Here is a 23,919-nt window from a genome sequence, read left to right on the forward strand (position 1 = left end):
GTAAATTACTAAACACATTCCATATCACAATGCATGAAAGCACAATAAACATGAGTTAACTGCTGGTAAATGGGAATTAAGGCAGAAAAAACTGAGTATAAGAAAGATGCCAAAAACCAAAATTACAGAATCTTTTCTGAAAGTAGAAAACATAGTAAGGTGGATCTCAAATGTAAACCACATTCCTCAGGTTCCTTCTAGCTTGTTTTTGGAAATACAGGTTGTATCTGATAGATTTCATTAATCTATTAAGCAAATAGTACAATCTTAAGAGTCTCAAAGACATTCAATATGTGTTACCGATAGCTTTGTCAAAGCATGCTTTACATTCTCCTGTGGCTAATTCTAACTACATTTAACTTTAGCTGATTAGATTGAATTGTGACAAATTATATAGTAAAACTTTATTTTAAGGTCTATTTAATATTTTATTACCATTCTAACTCTTCCTCAAGTTTTGTGGGAGTGTGCTAGTGTGTTGTTTTTAATTTCCCCATCACCATCAGTCTCAGTGGGAACAAAAAAAAAACACAACAGTTTCTGGTGAAAACTGGGGAGTCCAGGTAGGGTATTTATGCAGAAATAGCAAAAACACTGCAGCCATCTGAGAAAACACCGTTTTAAAAAACAACAAACACTTAAGATTAGATCTGACATAAAACCTCAAGTATTTTTGCTCTAAGATTATGCTCTTTACAATTAGAATATATTTAAACATAAGGGGGAGCTAAAAGCAAATGGGGGTAAACAAACCAGAAAAATCAAAATACAAATATACACAGAGCCAAAATAGTATTTCCGTCAGCAGCAAAACAGAAACAATTCCAAAATTAATGTGCAAATGAAAATAAAGTAGTTAACAGTCATTCATTTAATAAGCTTGTGTATTTGATAATGAAAATGCTTAGCTTTCCTTTTCTGACCTCGGAAAAGTAATCACCATCTTTAGTAAGGTATTACTTTTAAAAGTATGACTTTAACAAGTGAATAAAGCATGTTTAGAGTATGTTTATGTTTAGAAGCAATACCTTGAACACTACAGAAAACAACAATATTCTGAAAATCCAGTTTATTTTCCATGTCGTGGACAGATCCAGTCAGTGTGATCAGTTTTTCTGCGTGTGTAATAATTTATCAAAATAAGTTTTCTCACAAGACTCTTTTCCATCAACTCTGAAAACCCTGGTCTGACAACATACCCCAATAAAGCTTTTGAAAATCACCTCTTAAAATTTGGAAGAAAATGTGGCAAGTCTTTTCCTGCAACATTTACTGCACTACAAATGGCTAAAGAGCAATTTATGGTTTAAAAGGTGAATAGTACAACAGCTGAGCTCAGGAAATTGTTTTAGTGCACTTTGCTCCAGTTTTAGCCAACATGCTACATTTTCCTTTTTGGTTTTTGTTTTGTTGTTGTTGTTTTTTGGGGGAAGGAGAGGGGGACCGCACAAAGTGGACTTGAGGATTTCCATTGTACGAAAAAGATATGACTCTGCAAGCAAAACAGTGTAAGCTGCCTTTTTTCTTAAGACCTGGACATTTTAAGACAGAAGCTTTGCAAAACATTACACAATTTTTTATTATTAAATGAGAAAATCTCATTTGTTACATCGTCACATTGCTAGTCAGAGAAATGTTGCAGTGATGAAGAAAGTCAATGTTGGACCAACCCAAGTCCTCATTCCTACAACATTCATTTACAAAGAAATAATGTTCAACACAGCCCAACAAAACATTCTTGGTTTTCTTCATATTGAAGTCCCCCAAAAAATCCTCTTCTAATGGGGTATTTCACTACATAAATTATAGTTCTTCATTTTTACAATTCACCCCAAACTGTATGAGAGATGTATCACACTAAGATTTCTAAAGCTGTTAGGAAATCCTTCACACATCGTCGTCATCTGATGTATCACTGCTACTTGTCTCTGTGTCATCATTCTCAGTTGTGGGTTTGAAAGTGCTGTTCTTCCACGGTCCAAACTTGAAGTCACAGATCAAGCCATTTTTCAAAATACCATTTTTTCTCAGACCATTCTTCTGTAACTAAAATGTTAACAGCAAAATAAATAAATTATCCCTCAAGAGTTACAAACCTACTGTAATAATATAAGCATGAATATAATAAAATTGTATCCTATCCCAAAAACTACACAAGTAATGATATTTCTGAAAAAATTCTGGATCCAGACAAAGTAGATGTGAATAATAATTGTCACACTGATTAAGGTACTAAACTTTCCCACATTTTTATTGCCTCAAGTGACAACTGTAATAAATACCTTCAGGGACTTACCAGAATATAATCAGAAACCATTAAGCTGTATCCGTTATTTTTATTATTCTGACCTAAATTAATACACCCCCCAATCTGCTTTGTTCATAGTCTGTAAAGTAGAATGAGGTATATAAAGTTACAAAATTGTCTCTTGTTTAACCAGAGATGAAGATACTAGAAAAAATATAGTTCTCTATTTCTGAAAATGAGAAATCATAACTAAAAGGTTGGTAATAAATAAGAATTGAGTCAAAAGATCATCAAAGAAAAAAGATAGTTGGCCCAAATTAGAAACAACTTAAAGACAGAAAATAAGCCCAATGTAGTGGCACAAGCCAGTAGTCCCAGCTGCTCAGGAAGCTGAGGCAAGAGTATTGCTTGAGCCCAGAAATTTGGGGATGCAGTGAGCTATGACCAGCCACTGCACTCCAGCCTAGACGACAGAGTGAGACCCCAACTCTTTAAATAAACAAATAATGGATTTGAAAAAAGCATCTCAACTTCCTGATGCTCTAACAAAAATTCCCTAATACTCTTTCAGAAAGGTAACTAGGGAGACATTAAGCAAGATGTTTTAGAATATGAAATACTCTTGTGCAAAAAAAGGATAAAAGATGAAGTTACTTAGGAAGCTACTAACACTCTACTTCTTATCACTCTTGCTCCTCCCCCAGAAAAGCCAAAAACAAAAACAAAAAACAAAACAAAAAAGGTCTGGAAAATGACTAATCATAGACATCACTTACACTAATTCCTAACTATTGCACACCCAATAGTTTAAATAAGTCACTATTGCAGACTTCTATAAAGTCAATTCAACCATGTGCAGTGGTTCCTGCCTGTAGTCCCAGTTACTCCAGAGGCTAAGGTTGGAGGATCACCTGGCACCCACGAGTTCTAGAGGCCAGCTGGACACCATAGCAAAAGCCTGTCCTCCCTCTTTTTTTTTTGAAAGCAATTCTGACCTATCGTGATAAATTCCTAAATCTCCCCCACTCCATGCTTACATATAATTATATTGTTCTAAATAAGGGCAGTTTAAAAGTGAAGTTGTATGATTCAGGTTTTCTTACCTGTTCGCTAATAACTTGGAATTCTCTCATTTCATCCTCAGTTAAGGGAGCACATGTTTCATCATTTTCACTGTCTTCCTGCCAGCCCATTTCCTTTAACAATCTGAAAAGGAGAGGAAATTAAGTTTAATGTAAAGCTTACCCTGAGTAGGACAGTGTCATTTACATTATGTATAAGAAAACATGATCCACCAGGATCCATTATACAAAGACCCCAAGACACATCAAAAGGATTTTTGAGCTCAGGCTTTGAATATCTTTCTGAAAATGAATAAACAGGTAAGATTAATAAACTGATATTAAAATTAGAATGAACTCCTTGACTGCTTAATCCTTGGTGTCAAAGGCTCTTCAGGCTGGAAACTTTTAACAGATGTGAAGCAAATCTGCTAAATTCTTATACTGAAAGTAACAGCAATATCACTCCTCTTTTTCTTCAGTACCACCATAAGTCTGACTACTCATTAGGTTTTCTACTTGGGCAGTCATGAACACTGCAGCAATAGCTACTTCATTTGATCAGGAAACCTCCAAGCTTGTTTCTTATATGGCCACATATCTTGTATTGATATGAAAGGGTTTGTTTTTAAAAAATGAAACCCCTAAGTAGTTCTGTTACTCCTACAAGGAGTCTTCAAAAAGTTCATAAAAAATGTGTATCACGGAAAAACTATGCAAGAATTTCAAGAAAAAAATTCTGCACCAAAATAAACTTGTGCTAACTTGTGATAACATGTTTCAACAGAATCTTGTTTAAGGCACCACAAAGGGTAAGACATCAGTTTGGGAAAAGCCCCTGTCAGATCAACGTGAATTCTGCTAAAATCGAAGCAAGAACAAATACCAAATTTATGGTGAAACTTGGGTGGAAGAATAATGAAATCACTGATGCTTTACGAAAAGTTTATGGGGACAATACCCCAAGGAAACAAGAAATTTCAAATAGATAACTCATTTTAAGAAAAGATGAGGTGATTCTGAAGATGAAGCCCTCACAGAAGCAGCAGCAGATCATCCCCATCAATTGACAAGGAAAAAATTAATCTTGTTAGTGCCCTAACTGAAGAGGACTGACGATTAACAACAGAAATAGCCAACACCACAGACAAGACATCTCACTTGGTTCAGCTTACATGATTCTGAATGAAAAATTAAAGTTGAATAATTTCCACTCAATGTGTGCCCAGATCATCTGCAGACAAAAATAGAGCTTTCAATGGAAAGTTTAAACGAGTGGGATCAAGATTCTGAAGCATTTCTTCAAAGAACTGCACACGGCTTTACCAGTATGATCCAGAAGACAAATCACAATCAAAGCACTAGCTACCAAGAAGTGGAAGGGATCCACTCAAAGCAAAAGAGGACCAGTCAAGAGCAAAGGTCATGGCAACAGTTGTTTGGAAGGGATAAAGAACAGTAACATCTGCTTATTATGAGAGTGTTTTGAGAAGGAAAGCTAAAGCTTTAGCAGAAAAATGCCTGGGAAAGCTTCACCAGAGAGTCCTTAACCACAATACTCCTGCTCATTCCTCTCATCAAACAAGGGCACCTTTGCAAAGTTTCAATGGGAAATCATTAGGCATCCACCTTTCAGTCCTGATTTGGCTCCTTCTGACTTCATTTCCTAATCTTAAATTTTAGAGGGGGCCCATTTTTCTTCAGTTAGTGTAAAAAAGACAGCACTGACACGGTTAAACTGCCAGGGCCCTCAGTTCTTCAGGGATTGTCTAAATGACTGGTATCATTGCTTACAAAAGGGTCTTGAACTTGATGGAGTTATGTTGAAAAACAGAGTTAACAGTTTTTATCATTTAATTACATTGTTCCACAAACGTTTAAGTCCCCTCTTATTTACACCTACTCATCTTTTAACTTGCACCTGCTACACAATAGCTGCTTATAGACTTTTAGACCTTTTTTCAGAGTCTCACAGAATATCTGAGACCTTGAATAAAACATAACATGATATCCACATTTTACAGATGAACAATCAAGATCATATAAGTAAAATAACTTGCTTACTTGATGGCAAAGACAAATAGAATTTTGGTTTTCTGTCTCCCAAATTAGTATGTATTGCACAGCACCTTGTTGCTTCTGAACAAAAATGTCACAGTCAGCATTAATCATTTCTTCTTTCATTCCTTTTAGCCACAGCTTCTTCCAATGCACTATCTTTACTCTTTAATCTGGATGGCCTCCTTTTGGAATAGCATTTCCATTCACTTTTACCATTCAATGACATCTAATACAGAGACTATTAAATCTAGACTAGCAAAACAATCTAACTGCTCTTTTGCTGGATCCAAACTTTTACCTGTTTTACTTTTAAAAACTGAATAATAACTAAGCAATAATGCAGATGGAAAAAATTATCAACTATTATGAAAGAGAATATAACAGAAGGCAAGTATTTCTACTTCTCCACCAGAGACTGTAGCTTTTAACTGTTCCTGAAATAGCTTTCAAAATAATCTAGCCGAGCATGGTGGCTCACGCCTGTAATTCCAGCACTTTGAGAGACCGAGGTGGGAGGATCACTTGAGCCCAGGAGTTAAGACCAGCCTGGGCAACAAAGTGAGACCCCATTTCTACAAAGAAAAAAATAAAAAATAAAAACAATCTGTGTTTCCCTTTCCCCCCTAAACATACAAACATGTGCCACGTAACTGTATTTTGGTCAGACAACCGCACATATGATGCATAATCCCATGAGACTATAATACCATTTTCTTACTGTACCTTTGTATATGTTTAGATATGCTTAGATATACAAATACATACCACTGTACTATGATTACAAATACTATACAATATTCAGTACAGTAACATGCTATACAGGTTTGTAGCCCAGAAATAACAGTCTATACCATATAGCCTAGGTAGGTAGTAGGTTATACTATCTAGTTTGTGTAAGTACACTCTATGAGTTTCACGCCATGACAAAATCACTTAACGACACGTTTCTCAGAATATATCCCTGTCATTAAGCAATGCATGACTGACTATATTACTGTAACCCTTATTTGTACTTTGCTTTTTCATTTAAATTATTCCTTCCCACTCTCCTTCAAACTATTGCCAAATCATCCTGATACCAGTTTCACAACTACCATCCTCTGATAAATATTTTCGGTGGCTTCTCACTTTCTAAAGAACAAACTCCTTAACTGTGTTTGTGCCATGGTCACAAATTCAAATTCCTCAGTAGAGAAAATCTAGGATTAGAAGTTAGAAGACCTGGGTCACAGTTCCTACTCTATCACAAACCAAGTATAAGACATCTCTAAAGTCCTGCCTTTTCAATATGATCTTTAACTTCAGTGAGTAAATTGCCCGCTTGTGTCAAAATATCCCACTCAACACCCTTAAAACAAACTAGGTATATATACCATTCTAACCATGTCTTTACATCCTTTCTTTTTCCAAAATACTATCTAGCACGCTTGCCCTTATTTATGTCTAACCCTTTCAAGATTTAATTTAGGTCCCAATTAAATCTGTCTGACTAGGGCCAGGTGTGATGGTTCATGCCTGTAATCCCAGCAATTCAAGAGGCCAGGGCAGGAGGATTACTTGAGGCTAGGAGTTCAAGACCAGCCTGAGATACAGTGAGACCATGTCTCTAAAAAATAAGTATTTATACAATGAACTATTTTAAAAGGAAAGAAAGAAAGAAACCTCTGACTGGTACCCAAGTCATAATGATCTCTATCCCCAAACCCTCTGAATTTCTTTGGCATTTACTTCCACTAATTTGGTGCCTGCTTAAACAAGTTGACAACTGTATCCCTTTGATGTTGAGGCTACCTCGATACCCTGATAAAGTGGCTAAAACTTGACAATAAAACTAAGAATGATCTATGTGCCTCAGTATTGGATGTTTCATATTTTAATATTTGAAAAGCATTATCCTTAAAAAACCTATCACTGGCCAGGCGCAGGGGCTCACGCCTGTAATCCCAGCACTTTGGGAGGCCAAGGCGGTGGATCACCTGAGGTCAGGAGTTCGAGACCAGCCTGGCCAACATGGTGAAACCTCGTCTCTATTAAAAATACAAAAAATTAGCCAGGTGTTGTGGCGGGTGCCTGTAATCCCAGCTATTCGGGGAGGCCGAGGCAGGAGAATCACTTGAACCCGGGAGGTGGAGGTTGCAGTGAGCAGAGGTCACGCCACGGTACTCCAGCCTGTGTGACAAGAGTGAAACTCCATCTCAAAAACAAAAACTATCACTGCCCCATATTATTGAATTCAACTAATATGAATATTTATATGTATATAACTTAAGAAGTCACAAAGTTTACAGAAAATATGAAGCAATGGAAAAGAAGTAACATTCCATTTTGACAGGGAAAAAACCCCTAAAATCTAAAAGAAGCCATTAACTCTTAGAGTGGGGAAAAAGGTATTGATATACGTCTTTGAAACATTTACAAACACATATTCTACTTAAACAGTCAAGGAAACTCAAACTAAGAAATTTAAATAAAAACAGTTCCATAACAACTAGCCCCTTTACTTGTCTTAGGATCTTTTTCAGCAAGTGCAACATTTCTATAAAACTATCCCTCTATTCCAACTAGCGGCTACCAAATCTGAAATCTTGAATCCACAATTTTATTCTATTCTTGGCAAATAACAAAATGTTCTTATTGTTTGCCCCTTTCATCTTCATGTCCACACTAGATAATGGTATTCGTATGCATAACTCTCTCTTTTTATAGTTTAAACTATATGGTTTAAGGGAAAAAACTTGGTTAAAACTTTTAAAGTAACCTAAATATAAAAGAAAAGTATCCACTGTTTTAAAAAGACAAAAACAATGTAATCTATAAAGTCTCCAAAAAAATTAAAACATATATACTAAAATAATCATTCAAGTAAGTCATCACTGATACTATCTCTTCATGCAGTATGGGGTGTTTTTTTTTTTCCCCTCCCTCTAGAGCTTACTCCAATTTAGGATGTTTTTGTCTTTTATTTTTTATTTTTTGAGATGGAGTCTTGCTCTGTCGTCCAGGCTAGAGTTCAGTGGTGCGATCTCAGCTCACTGCCACCTCACCTCCTAGGTTCCAGAGATTCTTGTGCTTCAGCCTCCTCAGTAGTTGAGAATACAGGAACACGCCACCATGTCTGGCTAATTTTTGTATTTTTAGTACAGATGGGGTTTCACCATGTTGGCCAGGCTGGTCTCAAACTCCTGGCCTAAGTGACCCACCTGCCTCAGCCTCCCAAAGTGCTGGGATTATAGGCGTGAGTCATTGTCCCCAGCCGGATGTTTTCATCTTGATTTGCTTTAGTTTCTAAATCTCATCCTCTCCATTTTCTCCTGTTAGTAGTCACAGAGAACCAAATTCTGTCAAGTTATGAAACTAAAGTCTCTCTTCCATAAGTCTTCCTAAATGAAACAAGAACCATCAAAATGCTTCCTGCACTAAACATCTGCTCTGCAGATTAAAAAAATAAAATTAAACATTAGATATGTCTATTAGGGGTTATAAGAAACATTTTCTAAAGGTATGGGCTGTTTTTTTGCTACTAAGTACTGAAGGGAAATCGGAAGACAAGATATTAGGTGACAACTTTCTCACTATGGCCTTAATGAATAGATTCTGGGAGTTAAAAAATCTTTTGTCTGTATTCTTTTACTGCCTATGCTCTATCTCCTTAAGAGGTAACACTCATCTTTTACTATCATTAGAATATCTGATATGTTTGTGTTTTATTCTCCTTTCTACACACAGGCCTTTTCCCTTTCCACCAATTGTGTGACTAGAAATATTTCAATGATCATTGGTGAGAGTGCAAATTATCAGAATGTTTTTGGATAACATGGCAGTAGCTGATTATTTTAAATATGTATGCCATCTGACCAATCAAAGTCACTCCTAGTAATCTGTTACCTACACATTTATACAAATATTCAAGAATATAAATACAAGGATGCTGATAACAGCATTATCTGGAATAAGAGGGGGAAGAGGAAAGGAGAGAGAGGAAGAGGGGAGGAGAGGAAAGGGGAGAGAAAGGGAAAGAGAAGGGGAGAGAAGAGAGAGAGAGGACATGAACACACATAAATCTTGATCACAGGAAAACAGTTTCACAATTTATATCCATACTATAGAATAGTGGCTTCAAATGGCAGAGGGGGAAAAATAAGGTGATTCATTAGAATGATCAAAAAAATTCTGAAATATCTATTTATGTTAATCTTTTTAAAAAAGAATTCATGTTTGCTAAATTTTTTCTATATTTGACATTTCAGCCATCACTCAAGCCTATCAGTCACAAGTCATAAACTGTATTATGTGGTAGCGTGAAGTTCCACAATTTGGGAGGCAATAAAAATAGTGTGGTTATTTATTCATCTGTTCACATTAAATGTACAATAAATTATACTTTGTCTAAACAAGTGAATTTATAGATATTATCTGATTTAGTTATAAATTAATCTAGCTAAATTAATTCTCAAATGCAATTATCATCAGCCCAATAAATTATTTTAGGAGAAAGTTAGGTCCAAATACAAAACTTACTCTTTTTTTTTTTTTTTTTTTTGAGACAGTCTCACTCTGTCACCCAGGCTGGAGTGCAGTGGCACGATCTCGGCTCACTGCAACCTCTGCCTCCCAGATTCAAGTGATTCTCATGCCTCAGCCATCTGAATAGCTCGGATTACAGGCATGCACCACCATGCCCAGCTAATTTTTGTATTTTCAGTAGAGACAGGGTTTCACCATGTTGGCCAGGCTGGTCTTGAATTCCTGACCTCAAGTGACCCACCCACCTTAGCCTCCCAAAGTGCTGGGATTATAGGTGTGAGCCACAACGCCCAGCCTACAAAATTAAATGCCTACACATTCACATACAACAGTTACAGCCACATTTAAGAAGCAAAACAGGACATGATTTGGAGAAGGGAAACAAAAGTAACCACGAAGATAAAGTAATAATATATGATTAAAGACAGAAAGATAAAGATTTATTCTGAAGGAGCAATCTAAGGGGAAAAAAGCGGGGAGCGTGGGGCAGGGCTGGGCATGGTGGCTGTAATCCCAGCACTTTGGGAGGCCAAGGCAGGAGGATCACTTGAGCCCAAGAGTTTGAGACCAGCCTGGGCAACATGGCGAAACCCCATCTCTACAAAAAATACAGAAGTTAGCCAGGCATGGTGGTATGCACCTGTAATCCCAGCTGTTCCAATGGCTGAGACAGGAACATCATTTGAGTGGTATCAGTGAACCATCACTGTGCCACTGCACTCCAGGCTGGACAATGGAATAAGACCCCGCCTCAAAAAAAGAAAGAAAAGAACGAAAGAAGATCTAGCCAGGTGTTGTGGCTCACGCCTCTACTCCCAGCCCTCTGGGAGGCCGAGGCAGGAGTATCACTTCAGTCCAGGAGTTTGAGATCAGCCTGGGAAACACAGTGACACAGTGAGAGCTCATCTCTATGGTTTTTTTTTTTTTTTAAGGGGGCAGCCATAACCTTTGGCAGGAGAAATATAAACTATTAAAACATGTGAAAAAATTAGAAATAAAAAGTAAAATTAAAATATTCCTCAAAAAAACTACAGATTTACAAAACAGGTAGAAAAATACTGCAATATTTACTTCCCTCATTCATTTAACAAATTTAAGCAAAGTAATGTGCCAAGCACCATGCTAAGTGCTAGATATAGTGAACAAGATGGACAAAATGTTTGGCCTCATGTAGCTTATGTTCTTAATTAAAATAGAAGTTGAAATTATAAATAAATTCCACAAAAGTTATCCAAAGAGGAGATATAACCCAGTTTTCCACTGTCTTAGAATTAAATGAGGTTCTAGAAGAACTGGCAAAAAGTCAAGTCAATCAACTGGGCTGTTAATAAATGTAACTTAGCCCTAAGCTTGCTCTTAGAAGATGTAAGACTTTTTAAGTTAAAAAAAAAAAATCAGTTTATACAAAGCAATTACAGAATAACAATATGATAATCTAAGGGTATAAACTATTAACTTTCTTTGCTTTCGTAGTTTTTAACATCTTTTAGTTATGCCGAACCATGTGGTTATTTAAGGAATACAGTAAGGGTATGTCAGTTCTGCAAAAATACCTGCTTTTAACTACAAAAAAACAAAAATAAATTCTAGATATGAATACTCTTCAATTCTAAGACTAAACCACTTAAGAGATCACTATTTTTTAAAACGCTTTAGACTATACTGATGGAAGTAAAAAGTGCTGTTAAAAGTTTACAGCAGGCTGGGAGCAGTGGCTCACACCTGTAATCCTAGCACTTTGGGAGGCTGAGGCAGGTGGATCACTTGAGGTCAGGAATTCGAGAACAGCCTGGCCAACATGATGAAATCCCATCTCTACTAAAAGACAAAAATTAGCCAGGCGTGGTGGCGTGTGCCTGTATTCTCAACTACTGAGGAGGCTGAAGCACAAGAATCTCTGGAACCCAGGAGGTGAGGTGGCAGTGAGCCAAGATCGTGCCACTGAACTCCAGCCTGGGCAACAGAGCAAGACCTGTCAAAAAAAAAAAAATTTACAATAAAAACTAAATGACTGGCTGGGCACTGTGGCTCATGCCTGTACTCCTAGCACTTTGGGAGGGCGAGATGGGAGGATCACTTCAGCTCAGGAGTTTGAGACTAGCCTACGCAACACAGTGAAACCCTCATCACTACAAAAAAATACAAAAATTAGCTGGGTATGGTGGTGCACACCTGTGGTCCTGGCTACTTGGTAGGCTGAGGTGGGGGGATCACTTGACCCTGGGAGACAGAGGTTACAGTGAGCTAATACTGCACCACTGCACTCCAGCCTGGGTGACAGAGTGAGACACTGTCTCAAAAAATAAATCACATATTGGGACAATTCACTGTCCACGTAGGAAAGGATGAGTCTGGACTCCTACCTCACATCATCCAGGAAACCTGCATAAACCATACAAGGAAAAAACTGAACTACACCAAAATTAAAACTTTCTGCCCTTCAATAGGTACCACTGAAGCCATGCATGGTGGTGCAAGCCTGTAATCCCAGCTACTCAGGAGGATCACTTGAGACCAGTGTGGGCAACACAGAAAGACCTCATCTCAAAAGGTGCCTGTGGGGGTGGGGGTGGGGGTGGGTGGGAGGTGGTTACACTACTGAGAGAATGAAAAAACTCACAGAATGGGAGAAATTGTCTGCCAATCATATATGAGACTTATACACAAATATATAAAGAACTCTTACAACTTAGTAAGAAAATGTAATTTTTAAATGAGCAAAGTATTTATACAGTTATTTCTCTCCAAAGAGGATAAATGGCCAATAAGCACATAAAAAGATACTCAACACTATTAGTCATTAGGGAAATCATACTTCACACCCACTAGAATGACTGTAATCAAAGATAGATGGTACCATGTGTTGGTAAGAATGTGGAGAAACTAGAACCTTCTATATTGCTGATGAGGAAGTAAAATGACATAGACATTTTGGAAAATAGTTTGTCAGTTTCTAAAAATGTGAAACACAGCTATCATATGTCCCAGCAATTCAACTCCTAGGTATCTATCCAACAGAAATAAAAACATATCCACACAAGAACTTATATATGAATGTTCACAGCAGCATTATCCAAAACAGTCAAAAAGTAGATTGGACTAGAGCCTACTGTTAAAAAAAAAAAAAAAAAGAGGTGGAAACAACTAATATTCATCAACTGATGAACAAAAAAGCAGTATAGTCATATAGTGTACTATTCAGCAATAAAAAGGAACAAAGTACTGACGTGCTTACAATGCAAATAAAACTTGAAAATATTATACTTAGTGAAAGAAGCTAGACATCAAAAATCACATACTATATTATTCCACTTATATAAGATACATACACAAGGCAAATCTATAGAAAGAATAGTAGCTGCCTAGGACAGAGTGCAAATGAAAAGTAAATGCGAATGAACAAAGGGCTACTTTGAATATATTAAAAACCATCTGTATATCATAATGGGCAAAATTTATGGCGTAAGTTGTATTTCAATAAACCTGTTAAATCACGTAAAAACTCTATAATATTGAAATCTCGAATACAGAAAATGCTGAGCAAAAAGTACAAACAAATACTAGCCTGTGTTCTGCCTCAAGTGAACTTGAAAGAACATCAGTTTGTGGGAAGGTTGAAGACCGAATGATCTGCTGGGAAATCACTGAGGCATTGCCATTCTCTTGAGGAATTTCATTTTCATCGAAGTTTCGGTTTATATCCCTTTCTTGGTGAGTACTATTGCTGTTATGTAAATTAAATGAGTCGTCATCCTGATTTTTAGAGAGTTAAAAAAAAAAAAAAAAAGAATGAGTTCTACAGAATACAGTTATTAAAAACTTTTAATAGATCCTAACTAAGCTTCCATTGAAAATACATAAATGTGGCCAGGCGCAGTGGCTCACCCCTGTAATCCCAGCACTTTGGAAGGCCAAGGCGGGTGGATCATCTGAGGTCAGGAGTTTGCGACGAGCCTGGCCAAAATGGTGAAACCCCATCTCTACTAAAAATACAAAAAAATTAGCTGGGCGTGGTGATACACGCCTGTAGTCCTAGCTGCTTGAGAGGCTGTGGCAGGAGAATTGCTTGAACCTAGGAGGTGGAGGTTGCAGTGAGCCAAGATCATGCCATTGTACACTACACTCCAGACAAGAGCAAAACTCTAAAAAAAAAAAAAAGACCAACAACCATAAATGTAATACTTATAATTGTTAAATTTAGGAAAGAAAAATTAAGCCAGGATGGATATCCAAAGCTTTCTTACCCTAAGTATTCATATCTATACAACAAATGCAAAATTAAAAGCATGAAGGCAGGCAAGATGGGACAAGCAAAAGAGAGCAGATATAAATAAGAATGCTTTTTAAATGTATTTTTCCACAGAAACTATAAAATGAAGCAAATCTACTTTAGAAATGAAGTCATGGCCAGGTACAGTGGCTCACGCCTGTAATCCCAACACTTTGGGAGGCCAAGGCAGGCGGATCACCTGAAGTCAGGAGTTCAAGACCAGTCTGGCCAACATAGTGAAACCCCGTCTCTACAAAAAATGAAAAAATTTGCCAGACATACAAAAAATACAAAAATTAGCCAGGTGTGGTGGCACACGCCTATAGTCCCAGCTACCAGGAAGGCTGAGGAACAAGAATTGCTTGAACCTGGGAAGTGGAGTTTGCTGCAGCCCAAGATGATGCCCTTACACTCCAGCTTGGGTGAAAGAGTGAGACTTTGTCTCAAACGAGGAGGAGGGGGAGGGGGAAGGGGGAAAAGAGGGGAGGGGGAAGGGGGAAGGAGGAGAAGGGGGAAGGAGGGGAAGGGGAGGGGGAGGGGGGAAGGAGGGGAAGGGGAGGGGGAGGGGGGAAGGAGGGGAAGGGGAGGGGGAGGGGGGAGGGGGAGGGGAGGGGGGAGGGGGGAGGGGAGGGGGAGGGGGAGGAGGGGAGGGGGAGTGGGGAGGGAAGGGGGAAGGAGGGGAGGGGAGGGGGAAGGAGGGGAGGGGGAGGGGGAAGGACGGGAAGGGGAGGGGGAAGGACGGGAAGGGGAGGGGGAAGGAGGAGAAGGGGAGGGGGAAGGACGGGGAGGGGGAAGGACGGGGAGGGGGAAGGGGAAAGGACGGGGAGGGGGAAGGGGAGGGGGGAAGGGGAGGGGGGAAGAGGAGGGGGAAGGGGAGGGGGAAGGGGAGGGGGGAAGGGGAGGGGGAAGGGGAGGGGGAAGGGGAGGGGGAAGGGGAGGGGGGAAGAGGAGGGGGAAGGGGAGGGGGAGGGGGAGGGGGAGGGGGAGGGGGAGGGGGAAGGGGAGGGGGAAGGGGAGGGGGAAGGGGAGGGGGAAGGGGAGGGGGAAGGGGAGGGGGAAGGGGAGGGGGAAGGGGAGGGGGAAGGGGAGGGGGAAGGGGAGGGGGAAGGGGAGGGGGAGGGGGAAGGGGAGGGGGAAGGGGAGGGGGAAGGGGAGGGGGAAGGGGAAGGGGGGAGGGGGAGGGGGAGGGGGAAGGGGGGAGACGAGAAGAGGAGAGGGGAGAAGCCAAGTCATTATTTATGCAAATGGCTTTCCAAGTTTCTTTCCAAGGAAATGATTCAAATATATTCCAAGGTCCTAATACATGCTCAAATATTTCAATGACATATCAATGTCAAATCAAGTATTGCTATAAATTCAATTACCTTCTCTGAGCCAGCACGGCTTTCATCTTCATGTTCCTCTTCTACTCTGTCTCTTTTCAATGCTTTCAAAAATTCACTCTTCTTATCAGTGCGCATTCGTGTCAGTTTGGTTAGACGAGGCTGCTGATTAAGTTTGTCAACAGGAGAAGAGGAATTTGAGCGATTACACTAAGAGGAAATTCAGAAATACTGATAAATACGTAGCCAAGGAATCAATGTCAACATAAAATTCACTACTACCACAGCTTCCTATTTTACCTTTACTCACAAAATAAAATTGAACATAATGTCTATGTTACAGTCTAGTTCTCTCTATCCCTGTTTTTTCCCCTACTGAATGAGTCAACAAAATAATTTTCTTATCCCACAAACAATGAAGGTCTGATAATACTCAGAACTATGATTCTAAATTAGGTGTCTAACTATTATTTTATAAATGCATCCTAGAATTGTTTAAACTTTTCTATAATACACAGAAGAGCAGCTTTTCAAACTGTGTTACACAGAGTTCTAGAGTTCAGTAACAGCTCCAATAAAATCTATTTTATAATTATTTATACACATACATAGGGTTTATCAGAGTGGATTTCACCTGGTAAAATGTTTGTGAGATGGCAGGGAGGAGAGGAGAAAGAATCCTTTTGTTTTTGGTTCTTTGGTGTTTTGACAGTGGAACACAAAACAGAATGTTAAAACTCTGTGTCATATGGATTATTAGTCACGGAAACAAACCATAATAATCCTTACTTGTTGGCATTAATGTATGTATATTATAACTAATCTTAGCAGAATTAACCAGCTAGGAATGCTAGTCCTTCCCTCAAAGCTCAAAAATTCTGTCTGAGATCATAAATAAAAAATAGTATATGAGGGGTTCCAATACAGTACCCAAAGCAATTTCAGGTATAATAATATAAGTGCTATGGGTGTCCTTTGACACTAGACTGGTCAGAGAACTCCCTGTTCTGGGAGTTTCAAAACCTTGATCAAATGAGAAAGAAAATACCTGAACTACCAGGTACTCACAGTCAGTACAATAACAATACATACCTTTCTCTCTTGTTCCTCCTTTCCCCCCAATCAGTGTTAACAGTAATAAAATGTCCATCATCCCCAAAGGAAGACATTATACAATACAAATCCTCATTAGTTAATTTCAATCCTACAAGGTAACTATCACAAGTATCAAATTAAGAAAATTGCAATTTTCTTAATTGTTTTCTTAAAAATTACTCTTGGTCCAGGTGTGGTGGATCATGCCTGTAATCCCAGGAACTGGGAAGCTGAGGAGAGAGGATCACTTGACACCAGGAGTTTGAGACCAGCCTGGACAACATAGCAAGATCCTCGTCTCTACGAAAAGTAAAAAATTACCTGGCGCAGTGGCAAGCACCTGTAGTCCTAGACAATCAGGAGACTAAGATGGGAGGATTGCTTGAGCCCAGGAGGTCAAGGCACCAGTGAGCCACAAATGAGCCACTGTACTCCAGCCTGAGCAACAGAGACTCTGTCCCTCCTACCACCCCCCAAAAAATTATTCTTTGTTTATTAGGATGTTTGGAATTCCCCCCCATCCCCACTCTGCCACCACTTTTGAGACAGGGTCTCACTCTGTTACCCAGGTTTGAGTACAGTGGCACAATCTCAGCTTGCTGCAGCCTTGACATTCCCAGCCTCAGGTGTTCCTCCCACAATAGCCTCCCAAGATCTGGGACCACAGGCACATACCACCATGCCCAGCTATTTTTTTTTAAGTAGAGACAGGGTTTCACCATATTGCCGAGGCTGGTCTGAAATTCCTGGGCTCAAGTGATCCTCCTGTTCCACGTCCCAAAATGTTGGGATTATAGGAATGAGCTGGGAATTTTCATTTAAAATATTTTAAATGATTCCTACTTTCCCAAAGTGCAAAATTGGTTAACAAATGAAGTAAATGAATCCAGTTTTCTGAAAGAATGAAACTCATTTTAATGTATTCATTTAATGAATTTCTACCTTTTATTCACTGTTAAACTATCATAATTAAAATGTTACATTCCTCAAGTGTGATTTTTAATGTCATACCTCTTTCACTGAATTTGTTGATGGACTAAAGTTCTTGGCAGTTGATTTAAAAGCATTAAAGTTGCCAACGCCAAATGTGGACTCATGAGGGAAAGAAGTTCCAACTTTATTTTCTTTTGTTTGGCTTTTCCATTGTGTAGGCTAAAGAAAAACACACAAACATTAATGGCTATCAAAAACAGGTCACAGGAGAAAGACAAAAACAGTGAATATTATAAAACAAAAATGACTACACTAGGCTCATGGAAACAATTATTTTTCTATCACACTGCATTATTCCTACATAGTTCTCTGTCCCTTTCTTTTTCAACAAAATAAAAACTGAACATTTAGGTATCTAACTAAATTGCTATTTTTCCAAAGCTACATAAAGTTGGGTTTCTTTCACTTGAGAGTAAGAAAAAACATGTAAGTTTCCAAAACCTAAAACTGAGCACCAGGTAAAACAGCATTATATATTATCATTAAGCAAATATACCACAAATACATCTAGCAAAAAAAAAAATTTTTTAAGTTTCACTTACTACTGCTAAAACAATGAAACCACACACACGCACACACCACATCAAAGATAATTTAAGAGCACATATGGGTCAACTCTTGCCACCTAGAACTCAGCACCCCACGAAGTACCTCCATACACACTTTAAATTCTTTAACATTTCCCCCCATAGGACATAAATTGGTTATCAACTCAAAATTTACATTTGTGGTAATTTAGAACTTACTTTTGTAGGTGGAGCAGCAGGTTTAGGGACTAAACCTTTATAAACACTTGGACCAGTTCCATTCTTAACTGGCTGTGACGGAAGATTTCCTACTACTGGGAATCCAGATAGCTGTAAGTCTTTTGTATTACCTTTCTTAATGACCAGCATCCTTGGAGCTCTAGATTTAGGATTCGGAGGATATTCTGCATAAATAAAGCATGACCAAGAGTCACTCACAATTTCAAGTTTTAGTATAGAATAAAACCACCAAAAGAACAGGATATTCCAAATTTTTTTTTTTTTTTAACTAACAGCTGCCTCCTGGGTAAAATAACTAAACTAAAAAAGTACAAACTATATTCCAACTGAACAAGTAAAGCTAAAACATTATCCCACAGAATATAGGAAGAATTGGGCAATGTCAAGTAATACAGATAAATTCTGCTACACAGTGGATCAGAATGTTAAAACCAAGACAAATTATATTTTAACATGCCTTGCATTAACTATAAAAAATTACAAATTTCAACCTAATGACTCTTAAGATTTAGAATATAAAATACATTTCTATTTTCCCTTCCCCATTTGAAGAGAATTAAAATTTCAATTTTTTCATTCTTTTTACTCCACTTACAAAGTTATTACCAATAAGCAAGAAATTACATTCCTTTTATTTCTAAATACTTCAGTTATGACTGAGAATTCTATTTCACAATATCAATTCATTCACGTATTTATTGACCATTTATCTACATTCAAAGCATTATATGAATGCAGACCAACCAACTCAATCCTGATTTCTGAAGATAAATACTACGAATGATTGCTAAAGGCAGACTTTTCTCAAGACTACTGCAGTTGCCAAAAATACCTGTTATTCCTATAATTTAATCAATGTGTGTGTGTAATCAAACAGACATTGCAGTGAAGTCTTTCTTCCCTTACAAAAACTTTTAAAAGCATCAGTTTCACAGCTGGAAAGTTTAGAATAAATTAAGTTCTCCACATTAAATAAGATCACGTGAATTAGTGAGCTGGGTAGATATCTGTAATGATTCCCTCCTCAAAAACTAAATCAAGCTTCCTCATGGATCATCTCAAAACCCAAAACTAAATATGGACTCCTAGGGAAACCCGGAAGGACTCTCCAGTTCGTGGGAGGATTCAAGCTCTCCAAAAGATAAAGCCGGTATAGTGCTTCACCTATTGAAATGCTAAAGGATAAAAAGAACAAGGGCTTAAAATAATCTGAGAAAAGGTTCATCTTTCCAAAAGTTAAACACATGTTGACTTACTAGGGTAAAGATTGAAACTTCCTGACGGTCTAAAAAAAGCCCAATATAAAGGGCTAAAAAAGACAACTTCTGGCACACAAAAACACACGAAGTATTACTACCAAAGTATAGCTTTTCTGATATTACACAACAAAGTTAACAAAACAAAAACCAATAAAGATCTCAAACAGGCTGCGCGTGGTGGCTTAAGCCTGTAATCCCTGCACTTTGGGAGGCGAGGCGGGCAGACCATGAGGTCCGGAGCTCAAGACCAGCCTAGCCAACATGGTGAAACCCCGTCTCTACTAAAAATACAAAAAGTAATTAGCGGGGTGTGTTGGCATGTGCCTATAATCCCAGCTACTCAGGAGGCTGAGGCAGGAGAATCACTTGAACCTGGGAGGCAGAGGTTGCAGTAAGCCGAGATCACGGCACTGCACTCCAGCCTGGGCGACAGAGCAAGACTCCATCTCAAAAAAAAAAAAAAAAAAAAAAAAAAAAGATCTCAAAGAATAGTAAATAATATTAGGATTGCACTCAACAATGTAAGATTTCCAATTATTTTTGGTAAACAGATGATAATGGCATGGATAAAGTATAAAAAAAATTCTTGACATTAATAAAATGTGAGAGAAAATCTTAGCATGTAACTCAAAATCTAAATTGAGTAAAGCCCAGGAATCTGAGGAATGATCAGTGCTACAAAATGTGAAAGGTAATCTCATCTGAGAGGAATCCAGGTGTTAAAGCAGGGGGCAGTTCTATCACTATACTACAACTAAGTAAGTTTAAACATGGCTAACAGAGACTTCTAGTTCAATGTGGCTAAGCACACAAGTTTATCATCTTCTAGATTCTTATATAAAAATTACTGTAAGGGAGGAAACCAAACACAACTATATAAAATAGGAGTAGAGTCATCAGCAAGAAAATGATTTCAACACACATTTCTAGAGAAGTAAATAAAAAGTTTCAATTTAGAGTGTACACAAAGGAACCTAACAGCTGAGGAGGACCTAATCTACCACGTAGAGCCTCAAAGGGATCAGGACTTGAAAATGCCAGATATGGCAGAAGGCAGAAATGCAACTTTGATAAAAATAGAATAATTCAAGAAAAGATCCTTACTAATTCTAAAGAATGTACTTTAGGCAGAAGGAAAATGATCCAATGTGGAAAGCTGAAGATATAACAAGAAATAAAAATTTTTATAAATATGAAGGTATCAGATCCAGGAAGTAGGCTGGGTGTGGTGGCTCATGCCTGTAATCCCAGCACTTTGGGAGACCAGGGTGGGACCGCTTGAGTCCAGGAGTCCAAGACCAGCCTGGGCAATATAGTGAAACTTTGTCTCCACAAAAAAAAATTTTTTTAATTAGCCAGACACAGTGATGTGCACCTATAGTCTTAGCTACTTGGGGGGCTGACATAAGAGAATCCCTTGAGCCCAGGTTGAGGCTGTAGTGAGCTGTGATGACACGACTGTACTCCAGTCTGGGCCACAGAGTGGGACCCTGTCTCAAAACAAAAACAAGGAAGCAGAAGACATAAAAACTAGATAGGCAAGTAGATATACTGTCTTTAAGCCTCAATATAGTTTCTGAGTACAAATTTCACCTTTCCTAAAGCTGGATTCCTAGATGCCTAGGAGTAAGAAATATTCTGGCTAGTTCCTCAGTGAGGTCTTCAGTACAAAGAATGATGAAATATCCTATAAAAAAGGAAAGTGAAACCTAAGAAATCATTCACAGAAGAGTAGGTAGCAGAGTAAGAGATGACAAAAGTCCCTGAAGAAAGATGATACGGACTGAGAGGAAAGGGGAGGGATATACCGTTATTGTGCTTATTAAGAATTCGTATTAGGCCAGGCATGGTGCCTCACGCCTATAATCCCAGCACTTTGGGAAGCCGAGGCGGGTGGATCACGAGGTCAGGAGTTCAAGACCAGCCTGGCCAATATGGTGAAACCCCATCTCTACTAAAAATACAAAAATTAGCCGGGTATGGTGGCAGGCGCCTGTAATCCCAGCTACTCGGGAGACAGGCAGAGAACTGCCTGAACCCGGGAGGTGGAGGTTGCAGTGAGCCAAGATCACACCACCGCACTCCAGCCTGGGCGACAGTGACACCCCATCTCAAAAAAAAGAAAAAAAGAAAAAAAGTAATTCATATTAGGCCAGGCGCAGTGGCTCACGCCTGTAATCCCAACACTTTGGGAGGCTGAGGCGGATGGATCACAAGGTTAGGAGTTTGAGACCAGCCTGGCCAACATGGTGAAACCCTGTCTTTACTAAAAATACAAAAAGTTAGCCAGGTGTGGTGGCAGGCCCCTCTAATCCCAGCTACTCAGGAGGCCGAGGCAGAAGAATCACTTGAACCCGGGAGGCAGAGGTTGCAGTGAGATGAGATCACACCACTGCACTCCAGCCAGGGCGACAGTGCGAGACTCCATTTAAAATAATAATAATAATAATTCATATTTAGGCCAGGCATGGTGGCTCAAACCTGTAATTCCAGCACTTTCGGAGGCCAAGGTGGGATGGATCACTTGAGCCCAGGAGTTCAAGACCAGGCTGGGCAACATAATGAGACATCATCTCCACGAAAAATTTAAAAATGAGGCAGGAAGATCGCTTGAGCCTAGGAGGCTGGGGCTGCAATGAGCCATGATCGCACCACTGCACTCATGCCTGGGGGAGAGGGCAAGACCCCGACTCAAAAACTACAAAAAGAATTCACATTTAAATATTACAGAAGAATGTGTACTTTTGTACCAGATTTATCAGAATTTGAATACTAGCTCCAACCTTACCAGTTGTATAATCTTATATAAGTTACTAATCTCTCACCTATAAAATGAAAAACAATAGCTCTTGTCTGGGATTTACTGTTGAATGTTCATATTCAAATAATTATTAGAAAACAATACAGAAAAGCCATACACTGTCACTAGCATAGGATTCCAATTACAATTCAAATTAAAGGTGCCCTTTTGCAAGAATTTCAGGTTGCTTAACCTGCAATTAGATAGCAGGGGGAAAAAAGAATTTTAGGTTGACTGGTAAGAGTAAGAAAAAGAATAAGATAGACATGATAAAACCAATCTATGTCCTGTGTAACAACTCTGAATAATCGACATAAACCTGCTCATTTAAGAAAAATAAGTGTTCTTAATGGTAACAATAACCTGTAAGTAATGGAAGAAGGGATGTGGGACTAAAAGGCAAGAATTAATTTGCATCATGTATCCCCATTTTATATTATTTAAAAATTGGTTCATCTATTCATAGATTTTCTCCACAAATTCTCCTACGAAAACCTTGCCAAGTATTTAAGCTCTTAGAGTCAAACATTATCCAATGTTTACTTTCTGACTTGGTTAATTATATGAAGACCCCAAATGTTTACATTTTAAAAGAGAAAACTTATATATTGATGACAGACCTTAATACCTATATAAAATGAGAAAGTGACTATCTTCTATAAGTTTCATGTGCTTATTACGTCAACCTCACCTACACAGGTATTCTCATGTTCAAATTTCAGAACAACTGAAGGCAAATGTGACCTTTGGATTTTCTTAACATTATTTCCCTCTATCCTCGCAAATAAATGTAGCCTGACAATAACTGACCTTTTTATTTTTATTTCTGTAGAGACAAGGTTCACTATGCTGCCCAGGCTGGTCTCAAACTCTTGGCTTCAAGTGATCTTCCCACCTCAGCCTCCCAAAGTGCTAGGATTACAGGCCTGGACCACCAATCCTGGCCCTATAATTGACTTTAAATATTAAATATCACTTTTATTGTCTTGTTATTCATGCTCTTCCCATACCTATGAATGTAAGAATTAGTTTTCTTCTATAAATGCAGTGATGACGGGGAACTGGCCCAATTCTCAGGAAGACAAATTAGAACAAAAATACTGCCACATATAATACAAAGTAAATTGGCCACACAGATAATTCAGAGTTGACATTTCAATTCCTCACCTCTTTCCTTTCACTACACTCTCCATATAGCTACCTTCTACATACATGAAGTTTCTGACTCAATCACTACATTTAACTACTTCATTCTTTGGCCCACTACCTAGAAATTCATTTTTGCCTTCTAACAAATCTACAACTAGAATCTCCTTCATTTATTGGATTTGAATAACATAATTAGCTGACATTTATTAAACACCTGTGACATGACCAAATATTTTTACATAGTAGACAATTTAACCTTAACAATGCCTTTTTTTTTTTTTTAATGGGAGACAGAGTTTCGCTCTCATTGCCCAGGCTGGAGTGCATTGGCACGACTTCAGCTCACCACAACCTCCGCCTGCCTCAGCCT

The 23,919-nt window shown here is 38.5% G+C and overlaps 1 protein-coding gene across 11 annotated transcripts in view; it reads right to left on the bottom strand.

The window, feature by feature from the left end:
• Positions 1-1,554: 1,554 nt before the first annotated feature.
• The window catches only part of GPBP1 (GC-rich promoter binding protein 1), an 89,729-nt gene continuing 67,364 nt past the window's right edge, over positions 1,555-23,919 (bottom strand). For all 11 annotated transcript variants that reach the window (XM_055367568.2, XM_055367562.2, XM_063700738.1 and 8 more), the window contains 6 exons: positions 18,321-18,505; positions 17,593-17,733; positions 15,529-15,696; positions 13,460-13,647; positions 3,352-3,454; positions 1,555-2,046 (listed from right to left, as the gene is read on the bottom strand). In XM_055367568.2, the coding sequence (XP_055223543.1) occupies positions 1,888-2,046; positions 3,352-3,454; positions 13,460-13,647; positions 15,529-15,696; positions 17,593-17,733; positions 18,321-18,505 (944 nt within the window). In that variant the 3' untranslated portion in view covers positions 1,555-1,887. The remainder of the gene's footprint in view (positions 2,047-3,351; positions 3,455-13,459; positions 13,648-15,528; positions 15,697-17,592; positions 17,734-18,320; positions 18,506-23,919) is intronic.

This window comes from Gorilla gorilla, chromosome 19, assembly GCF_029281585.2.
Source record: "Gorilla gorilla gorilla isolate KB3781 chromosome 19, NHGRI_mGorGor1-v2.1_pri, whole genome shotgun sequence".
Lineage (NCBI taxonomy): Eukaryota > Metazoa > Chordata > Mammalia > Primates > Hominidae > Gorilla > Gorilla gorilla.